We start from the raw sequence: 10,947 nt of genomic DNA on the forward strand, positions 1-10,947 counted from the left end.
ATTAGGCCTGTTTCACACCCCTTACACGCATTGTGCATAAGTGAAGCAGCAGTGTAACTGCAGTAGAAGACGCTATATACAAAATATAGTAGTTTCTCAGTTACTATATTACTACATTACAACCATAATTTCTAAAATAGTTATCGCGGTTGGTCCATTGAGAATTGTTTCAGAGTTTATCATTAAAAAATTCTAAGAGCTTGGCTACTTATGCACACAGTTAATATGGGTGCTGGAATAATTATTCACTGCATTTGTGTGCGGTGTTAAACAGCTTAATATAGCATTCACAATGGCCTCGAAAAACACAAGATGAGCAAATTTCTTTTTGAAACAATTCTAAAACGATTCTTTAATACATTTTAATGTATTGAATTGAATGGAAACAGTCAGAAAAAAATAAAATAAAAATTGATTTATGAACTATTTACACATTATTTTTGTTATGCTTATGTCAACTGAACAAGGCCCACTGTCTGTATACTAGTCAATCAATGAACTATTTACACATTATTTTTGTTATGCTTATGTCAACTGAATAAGGCCCACTGTCTGTATACTAGTCAATCATTTGGTGCTTTTCCACTGCATGGTACGGCACGGTACGGCTCTGTACGGTTCACTTTTGGGGGGCTTTCTACTGGGTACAGTACCTGGTACCTGGTACTTTTTTTAGTACCACCTTGGTTGAGGTTCCAAGTGAACCGTACCGTTACCAAAACGTAACGTGTAAACTCTGCTGATCACGGATTGGCCGGAAAGAATCGTCACTACCTGCGTCACTGAACTTGCGACACAAACACAACAGAACCGCTAGATTTAAATCAGCACAGCCAGCGAAGGCTTGAACGCAACTGTTTTGAACAAGCGCACCTTTTTTAACCACCAATAAGTGGCTGTTTTGTTGTCTGTTGTGGAATTACAGATATTACTCTCGTTGATAGCAGAGGAGCGGATCCAGCGAGAGCTTGATGGGGCGACACGGAATGAAAAAGTTTTTCAGGAGACGCGGCAATAGAGGCGGTGCAACTATAATGACATGTGAATAATCCCGCCCACTCTAAAGTGGTACTGAACTGCAGTGGAAACGCAAACCGAGCCGAGCCGAGTCGTACCACGCAGTGGAAAAGCGCCAATTGACTATTACGAGTCCGACTCTCTAACCATTAGGCCACGACTTCCCCCCATCAAGTGTCCTGTCCATCACTGTCCTCCTGCTGCTGGGTGGCTGACGGGTTGCCTGGATAATCTAGAAGCAAAATAGGGGTCTCCTTTGCTCCTGTTTGCTCCCTCTCACGTCTAGTGATTCCTCTGCTGCTTGCCTTCGAAGATATTGTCTGACCCCGGAACAGTTGAGCCTGACGTTGACATAGACCCACTTTGCTGAGAAGTATGAAGACATCTCCTTGGAAGGCCTTGGTGAAGATGGCATATAGGAAAGGGTTAGCGCAGGAATTCAGAGGGTAAAAGAGCACCAAGAGGATCTTGGAGTTTGACACAGTGATGAGCGGGTGGTCCAACGCAGCAGTCATAGCATACAACGAAATGGGTGCCATGCAGAGGAAGTCAGTAAAGATGAGCACAGCCATACGCTTGGCAATGTTGGTGTCTTTGTTGGCAGACCGATGACTTGGGTTGTGAACAGCACAATAGATCTTGATGTAACAAGCACAAATGACTACAAAAGCCAGGATGTTAAAAACAAGTACACATAGGATGTAGATCTGGTCCACAAGTGTCTGGGTGTCCATGGGCAGACAAATGCTGACCTTCTGGTAGCTGCTGACACCAATGAGAGGCATAAGAGCCAATAAGAGGCAAAAAATCCAGCCTACAAGCATGATGACTGAAGCATGGGACAGACGCAACTTACGGTCCAGCCGCATGGCGTACGTGATAGCATACCAGCGTTCCAGAGTAATAGTGGTCAGTGTGTAGACCGATAGTTCACTAGCAAAGACGGAGAAGAACCCAGCTAGGTTGCATCCTGGACCTGTCTGCCAATCAATAGCATGATTATAGTATTCAGAACGTGTGTGGAGGTCCACGGAAGCAATTAGCAGCAGGTAAATGCCCATACACAGGTCAGCAAAGGCCAGGTGGCACATTAAAAACCTTGAAACTGACAGTTTGTAGTGGCTGGTGAGCAGCACCAACAGTACAAGCAGGTTGCCCAACACAGCAAGCAAACTGACAAACCACACAGATACCCTTAGAAAGCCAAAACCCATGATGTCCTCACACGGGTTGAACTCATCAGGAGCAGGAAAACAGGCGACCTCCTCTCCCTCCTCACACACAATGTAGTCATAGCGACTGTCAAACTCATGGCTGGTGTCTTCCTGGGGGTTCTTCAGCGTTTCGCCAAAGCCCACATCATCGTCTGGGTGCCCGCCAAAGTAGGTGTGGTAGTGCAGGCTGCTGTAAAAGTCCTGGTGGTCGTAGGTGTCTCTAAAGAGGTTATCACCCGAATCAATGCCAGGTTCCATGCTGCTGTGCAGGCCAGGAATTGCAAACGTTCCCACAGATCTCTTTTGAAGTTGGTTATACCTGGCAGTAAGGTTGCATATGATGTCCTCTAAGTACCTGCCATTTAAAAAGCAAAAATCCTAATGCTTGCATGCCAGAAAATACACTTTTAAAAGGTCTTAAATCTTTTTGTATGCTCACTAAAACTACCATAATATTCAGAATTTTTAATAGAATTAGGCAAACCAATTATATGACGTTACAGTTCAGTCTTAGTAAAAAATACTCAAAACAAGCATATTTTCTCAGATTTGAGAGTAGTATTGCAATGAATAATCAATGCCACAAACCCTCTTTTTTTCTTCAAGTTCTTGAATGCACAGCAGTGGCTGGGGTAGGTCAGGTCTGCTGTAATCATGTGTCTGAATGTCTTGATCGGTGGTAGTTTTTTGAGGGCCCAGACATTCCGAGCACAGAGTTCCCGAAGTGACTCCAAGCCTCTGGTTGGTAGGGAAGTGACAGCCGATTCTGATACATCACTGATGAGAAAAGAAGACAGCAGATTGACCCAGTTTTTTGTGATTGGTCCTCAGCAGCATAAAGGACTTTTATGATAAAGGAATATTATTATCCTTTTCAGAATTGCCAATGACGTTTGATCTTCCTAACACTAATCTTTTTCACTTTTTTTCAGGTCAGACATTTTGTACAAAATCAGCTTCCCCAGTTCCCTAATCTCCCTCCTGATATAAAAAAATGGACACCCATCTCTCTCTCAGTCCAGACAGAAAAGGGCTAATCTCTGCCTTTTATGAATCAATAGATTTTTAAAATCCTGACCCCTCTGAATCACTCAAGAATACATAAAAACTAGAGCTGGGGGTGACTATACTTGAAACAGAGTTGTGTATTTGTATTTGATTTAGTACATTCTTCCTCCCTATGTGCTTGACACAGTTTGATGCAATGCAAGATTATTTACAGAGCACAAAATATACCCAGACAGGAGTGACACTTGCAATAAGTGCCGACAGTCTCCAGCAAATCATTCATACATGTTCTGGTCCTGTCCAAGTTTGACAGAGTTTTGGGCTAAAATATTTGATACTTTCAGGAGAAAAAGAAACTTTAATACATAAAAGGCTCTTTAAAAGCTTTCATAAAACATGGAAACCATTGTTAAATTATATTGATACCATTGATCTGTCACTTGAAAATGCAGAAGAGGATTAACAATTTCTATTTATTTATTTTTGCTCTTATTTTGTCCTTTTAATTTTTTCCCCCACTTTAGACATTCATTGTATCATTTAACGACTACCTTTACAGTGCTATTGTTACTTGCCCTTGTTTTTGTTGTATGGCACAAAATGTTAATAAATATATTTTGGAAAACAAAATTCTCTAATGTTGAAACGCTTGTGGTACTTTGGTTGATGTTGCTTTTTAACAGTGTTTTTCTAAAGTGTTGGATGTTTGTTCCAATGACTTGCCTGTTTGAGAGCTGACCAATCATTATATAGAGAAGATTCTCTAGACAAAAATATCTGAATTAAAGTCCCGTTTTCCAATAAACAGATCGGATACTTTCTAATTTAAACAGCACTTATGGTCATGGTGTTCTCATATACAGTACTCTACAATACTAGAACTAATAGAGCTGCTGTCAGTGCATTCTGGCACGATATTGTAAACAGCTGGTCATGTCTTAATTGAATGTAAGATGGGACAAAAAATGGATACATTGTCAAAAGACAATTTGCATTAGGACTTTCAATGTAAATGCAGGCTTAGGCTAAGCTGTGCTGTGTGCATTTCAGTATCACCAAAAGAAAAAAAATTACCACTGCCTGTTTTGTTTTCCTCTGAAAATCATCAATCCTCCCTATAGGATTATAACCCTCAGAGTCAAAAATGTCCATTCTAATATGAGCTTGTTGTTGTTTTTGTTTTAAACAGATGTTCCAAAAAGTCTATTGTGCAACATGAGTTTAAAATTAAGAAGAAAAAAAAAATTGCAGCCCGCTTGCCTGATTTTTTCATTTTGAGATAGTTAGCCAGTGACCTCATAGCAATGATTTCACACTGAACTGACTCCTGAGAGGGTAGCTGAGGGGCCACATTATTAACTTATTAAAGAATTATGGTTTCAGCAGGCCCACATTAGCAGACAGATAAGATTACTATGGTCAACATCCTGCATTCAGATGAGAAGATATTTTTGCACTTACAGAAAAAATTATTAGTAACACCAATGAAGAGTAGGCTAGCTTTATGAAGTCTGTTATCAACAGAAATCTATAATATTTGTCAAATCAGTAAAACAACCTGCTATTTTCCTTTTTTGAAAGAGAAAAATGTTTTCCATTAAAAGTGTCAAAGAATTAAAATGCTATTTTGTGCATTTTTGTATTATGACACATGATCTAATCTCTTAACTGACATTTTTACAAACATGTACAAAATATTTAAAAGTCTTTATCTGCTCTAAATTACAATGATAATAATACAATCTTATAATTTACAGTATTTCAGTATATATACAGTATATTTCCATAACCAAAACACAGCAAAATCATTTATGGACAAGGGCAGCAAACTCTGAGTTAAAGAGCTCAGAAAGAACTACAGACACTGAATCTCAAGTGCTTTCAGGAGAAACAAAAGCCACTCACAGGAGCATTGGCCCACTGCTAGTCCCAGCAAACATTCTCTCATCCAGCCTGGCGAGCTGCTTATTTCTATGCAGGTACCTGGAAAGAAAAGGAGTAAAAGGGGTTCAGTTTTGTTATTATAATGCTATTACTAAATGTTAAAGATGAAATTAAAACCAGACTTTTTGTGGTGGTTGTTAAGGCACAAACAAACCCATAAACCCTAAAGAATTTAGTAGGTAATTTGCCCCACAATATTTGTGCTATATAAATGAATAATACCATAAACTGTGCTGCTTGTTGAGAATAGGTGCATTATTTGTTACAAGTGATCAGACTTAGTTCTTTTACCTGGTAGATGGCAAAAATCCCACAGACTTACATTAAAGAAGGGATATAAGTACACACAGGAACCAGAATATCATAAAAACTCTTTGGGGCCATTTTTTTCTTCTTCCAGGGGCCGATTGTATAAACTGCTTAGACTAGTCTTAAAAAGTTAACCATCTAATTTGTTTTCTTCTAGACTGGTCATAACTGTTTAAAGCCAGTATAACAAAAATGTAGATTGACCCAATTTTTATCAGAAAAGTGAGTCTTAACATAGTGTCTATGCAACTGGCCCCTGGAAAACAAGACAAAAAAAATTATGAATGCTGAAGAAAATTACTCTGTGCAATGTGGTTTCTAAAATAACATGAATTTCATAACCATGCTGGATGAATTCTCAAGTGCAATGAAACAGCCCAACAAGGCTTGCTAGGGGGGCCCACCTTTACAAGCAATTTAGCAATCCAGAAAGGGAGTTTTACTATCACACTTTCATCAGGTGCTTTTGTCCTGGTTTAGCAGTCCAATGTAAACATGCAAAACCAGAGACATTAGCAAGAGATTACAACCTAAGGGAGTTTGAGATATGAGGGAGATTGACATTAATATCCTGTATTCTCAGCAGACGATTTGCGAAATGACAATAGTAAATATTATTCCCCGAAAGTGTCCTTTACTCTGAATACACTTTTTTTCGGTGGGAACTGATTGAGAAGACAATAGCATGACATGCATGCTATTGAATCAAGTGAACGAATAGTAGATATAATTATATCATTATTTAACCATATGCTGCTGTTTTTTCAGTGGAATAAAAAAGTCTATTCACTCAGTGACAGTTCATAGTGAACACATCTGTCAGAAAGGACATGAAAAACATACAAGTTCCATACAACAGTCCATTCAACTTTCACAAATATTATATCTAAATCTAAAGTAGCCAACCCTGCTCCTGAAGACGTCCTGCAGATTTCAGTTCCAACCCTGAGCCAACACACCTGTCTGTAATTATCAAGTAACCCTAAACACCTTGATTAGCTGGTTTAGTTGTGTTTGATTGGAGTTGGAGATGAAATCTGCAGGATGCTAGCTTTCCAGAAACAGGGTTGGAGACCCCTGTCTAAAGCAATACGATACTGTGTGAGCCACAGACCATATTTTAAATCCTTTTTGGTCTGTTTCTTGGAAGATTATAGTGCACAAGTTTAAGAACTTATTTTGGTGGTGCACAGGTTTGCACAGGAAATAAACGGGTTTGTAATGTAATTAAGGTGAATAAATAATGATAGATTTTTTTTTTCATGTTTGGGTAAACTATTCTGTTAATGACCAATGCTTCATAAATGTGTTGTATCAAACTTGTGTATTTATATGGTTTTAGATAAACTTTTAGCATTTAATTGAATGTCTTATGCAAGCTTTTATAAAGAACTTTACACTGAGTCCAGCTTTGTGCCATTGAAAGCATGATGTTGGACTTTCGTAAAGCCATTGCTGTACAGCCTCCTGTTGAATAAAAAGCAAAAAATAACAGTCATGTCTTCGTGCAAAAATCTTGCTAATAACATTGTCTACTTCTAATTCAGAATTTAGAGCAGAGTATATGTTTAAATAGCCTTTCTAGGAGATAGCGATGCTTGAGTCACACAGTATACTGCAAATAATTGTACCAGGAACTAGAACAGAATTACAAATAGCCTGTGCTAAAAGGGGTAATTTTCATTCAATCACTAGAACCTTTCCAATATACCTAGCCTATAAGTAACAGTAGTTTTGCACATTCTTCACAAAAAAAAAAAAAGTCAGGAAGGAAATTGACAAATGACATCTCAAACTCATTTTTCTCTGTTAGTATATGACATGGAATATGACAAGACTTACACTGACAGCAGATCACTGGTAATGCCAAGAAAAGCGTTAGCTGGAATTTCAGCAATATAGGGATTATCGCTTAGTTCTCTGCAGGAAGAGCATAAATAGATTAAAAGAATACCTTCAAAAACACTGATCTGTATGAAAACTGCTGAATTAGAACACTACTCACAGTAGGAAGTAGGAGTCATCAGCCTGAATATTGTTCAGTACAGGGAAGATGGTGAGGCCTGTGTTGAATAAGCCTCTGAAAATACAACAGCTCCTGGTTATTATTTCAAGGTCTTATGCACTGTCCACAGTGACACTAATTTTATTGCTAGAGGTAACTGCACTTTTGGTTGCTAGTAACTGTTCCTACTACTTAGTGCCCTAATGTTATTGCTGGGCTGCCTAACTGGTTATAGCTTTACTTACCTAGACCATGCTCTTAGGCACAATAATCAAGCAAACATGTAGTACATTCTACATCTATATATATAATATAATCTATATATTGTAGTTTTTGAAGAGTGTGCATGTGCATAAATGCATAAGAGAACCCTGAAATATGACATGAGAGCGAAGCGACAAGGAATTAATTAAAGCAAAATGTCTATGCCAATTACATGCTGCAGGAAGAGATGGGCAGTGTTTTAATTAAATCCATATTCAATTACTTTTGAGTATTTTGTCATTTGTATTTTGCTGGGCAAAAAAAATTAAATACTTTTAGAGACAGTATTATGTATTTGAAATACTTAAAATACGTAATCAAGTAGGTCATTTTATTATCAGATAATACAATCTAATAATACATAATACATCTTTCTTCACCTGTGTTAATAGTACTGCCAAATATAGCCTATCACAGTTTTTGGCTAGATGCAAGTGAATCATATGACATCCTGTCATAAAGGGTCTTGAAGGGTTAGTTCACCCAAAAATGGAAATTCAGTTGTAAATTACCAACCCTCGTGTGGTTCCACTCCTGCCAGACCTTTGTTCATAAATGAAGGTATTTTTTATGAAATCTGAGAGCTTTTGACAGCCCCCTCTACAGTCAGCCATGCAATTTACCATTCAAGGTCCAGAACGGTAGGAGAAACATCAAGTAATCCATGTCATTAAGTACATCCAGTAATCCAATTTTATGAAGTGATGTGAGTGCTTCATAATTTACCACTTTATTAATGAAAATATTATCCAAACACATGTGTCGTGGTACTCTAGTGAACACTAACTCATTTGACTTATGTTGATGCGTGACTCTTCTATCGCGCAAACAACACAAATGCGTTGTGATGCTCTCATGAATGCACAATGCAGATCAATATTTTCATAAATAAAGTTGTAAATTATGTTTTTTGTGCAAACAAAGCACTCGAGTCACTTGTGTAATGTGAATGTGTAAGTTGCGTTGCTGCCTATGGAGGACAGAAAGCTCTTTGATTTCATAAAAAAATATCTTTATTTGTTTTCGGAAGAGGAATTAAGGTTTTATGGGTGTGAAACAACATGAGGGTGAGTAATTAATGACAGAATTTCCATTTTTAGGTGAAAAAAAAAAATCATTTTTAACGAAACTTAAAAAATGAGAGCCTATAGACAAATTTTTATGTGAAGGACGCTGGGAAAATGTATACATTACTATGGAGTGTGTGCAAGAGCATGAGCAGTATGTTGCTGGCCACAGCTCAATTAATGACCACCGGTGTCGCTAATAACAAGGGTTTCTGAATTCTAAATAGAGCCCTTTAACAGCTAAATATCAGCATTTTTAGGAGTTTTAGGAATCTTTACTGTTGACAGTGAAATAGCTTGAGGCATCCTCTTGAGTAGGACAAGGCAGTATGACAATACGGTTTTGCAGGACTGCTTAATTTTTGACACACTGATAAAGAAATGATAAAGGAGTGATAAAGAAACATGAAGTTTCAAGTAAAAACAATTGGTTGTGTCTTAAATGAACAAAAGAAATTAGAAGAAATTTGGATCAATATATTGGATATATTGTCTAGTGTTAGGGTTAAAGAATATGTTGTTTATAAGTTGTTCAAGGAGGGGAAAGCACTTCTCTTTCTCTTATGTGTGTATCTAACTCCAGTATTGCTAAAAGTAATGCCACTGTCTCTTGCACTTCAAATGATTGCATGTAAATATTGGTTGTATTTTTGTATTTTCAAATTACTTGTATTTTAAATAAATACATTTCTCACACCAGTATTTTATATTTTAAATTAAATATATTTGATGAGCAAGTATTTGTAATTTGTAACAAAATACTTTTTGATGTATATGTGCTCATCTCTGGCTGCAGGTTAATAAGATTAAACAATGAATAGCTTTTTGTTCTTTCGTGCAAATTAACTATAACAATGTGGCATTAACTGTGATCTCTAATCAATTATTAGCAGAATAGGGAAAACAGAGTTTTCCCTGAACAAACTCCTAATTTGTTGCTTATTAATTGTAAGGTAATTGTTAAGTTTAGGGATGGTGTAGGATTAAGGGATCTAAAATATGGTCATGCAGAATAAGGCATTAATATGTGGTATATAAGTACTGATAAACAGCCAATATGCTTGTAATATGCATGCTAATAAGCAACTAGTTAATAGTGAGAATTGGTCCCTAAAATAAAGTGTTACCGAAGTTATTACTTCACTGCATGTACGTGACTTCATTATAAACAGTCTAACATTGTTGAACTAAAGTTTCCACCATGCTACTATAGTATACACTAGCTAGTGTAAATGTTCAGGTTTTTTTTTTTTAGGCATAAACCTCAATAAAATATTTAAACCAGGAAAACATGACAAAACTTTTTTTTTTTTAATTTGAAGACAAAAAAGTATGTAGACAGTGTTTTGCTCACAAATACTGTAATTTAGGGAGATTCTTAAAAGCCTCTGGATGGATGAATGTCAGATTTCTTGTGTTTCTCATTTCTCTGAAATGGGAAAGAGAGAGAGAGAGAGATTACATGAATTGAAAATTTTCTTTTGTAAGTGCTTAAATGAAAGTGATTGGATCATACTTGACTGTAACAGAATTCATTTCACATTATTTTTGCAGATGATGAGAATAACAGTTCTGACGTAATTTGCTCTTGTTCAGTTTACTCAGCCAGATATGCTAAATGAAAGCACATTTCCTAGTACAATAAGAGAAAACCTCAACAAAAATAGTACAGTGGAAGAACAAGTCACTAAAATCATGGGTGTATTTAATCAGGGATTCAATGCTGGTATGTTCTATTAACAGAGTTAAATGCTGGTTGGTTTTGTTCTAAGTGAGAGTAAATCTCAAAAGGTATTAATGAAAATATATTCGCAGGTAAAAAATAAAATCTAAAAAAAGCCTGATGCTTGGGCACTGATTGGCCGAACACCGCAAGCACTTCCGAAAGAGGAAGAGAGTCTCCTGACAGACAGTGATGAAGCTGGTATGTGTTTGCGGTACACAAGCCACGGTTAAGACAGCTGACTCCACTGTGACGTGACCCTGTCTCTCTTTCTCTCTCTCTCTCGCTCTCTCTCTCTCTCACACACACGTGCCCGCGCGCGCACACACACACACACACACACACACACACACACACACACACACATGATGCGCAAAACTCTGCATTTGAACAGTC

At 37.3% G+C, this 10,947-nt stretch overlaps 1 protein-coding gene across 1 annotated transcript in view; it reads right to left on the bottom strand.

Moving 5' to 3' along the window:
* Positions 1-1,175: 1,175 nt before the first annotated feature.
* LOC107549347 (thyrotropin receptor-like) overlaps positions 1,176-10,947 on the bottom strand; it is a 55,317-nt gene continuing 45,545 nt past the window's right edge. The window contains exons 2-8 of the mRNA XM_016230394.1: positions 10,183-10,257; positions 7,498-7,572; positions 7,335-7,412; positions 6,891-6,959; positions 5,145-5,222; positions 2,820-3,008; positions 1,176-2,586 (exon numbers count right to left, since the gene is read on the bottom strand). Coding sequence (XP_016085880.1) covers positions 1,188-2,586; positions 2,820-3,008; positions 5,145-5,222; positions 6,891-6,959; positions 7,335-7,412; positions 7,498-7,572; positions 10,183-10,257 — 1,963 coding nt within the window. The 3' untranslated portion in view covers positions 1,176-1,187. The remainder of the gene's footprint in view (positions 2,587-2,819; positions 3,009-5,144; positions 5,223-6,890; positions 6,960-7,334; positions 7,413-7,497; positions 7,573-10,182; positions 10,258-10,947) is intronic.

This window comes from Sinocyclocheilus grahami, unplaced genomic scaffold, assembly GCF_001515645.1.
Source record: "Sinocyclocheilus grahami isolate Dianchi unplaced genomic scaffold, SAMN03320097.WGS_v1.1 scaffold369.1, whole genome shotgun sequence".
In the NCBI taxonomy this organism is placed as follows: domain Eukaryota; kingdom Metazoa; phylum Chordata; class Actinopteri; order Cypriniformes; family Cyprinidae; genus Sinocyclocheilus; species Sinocyclocheilus grahami.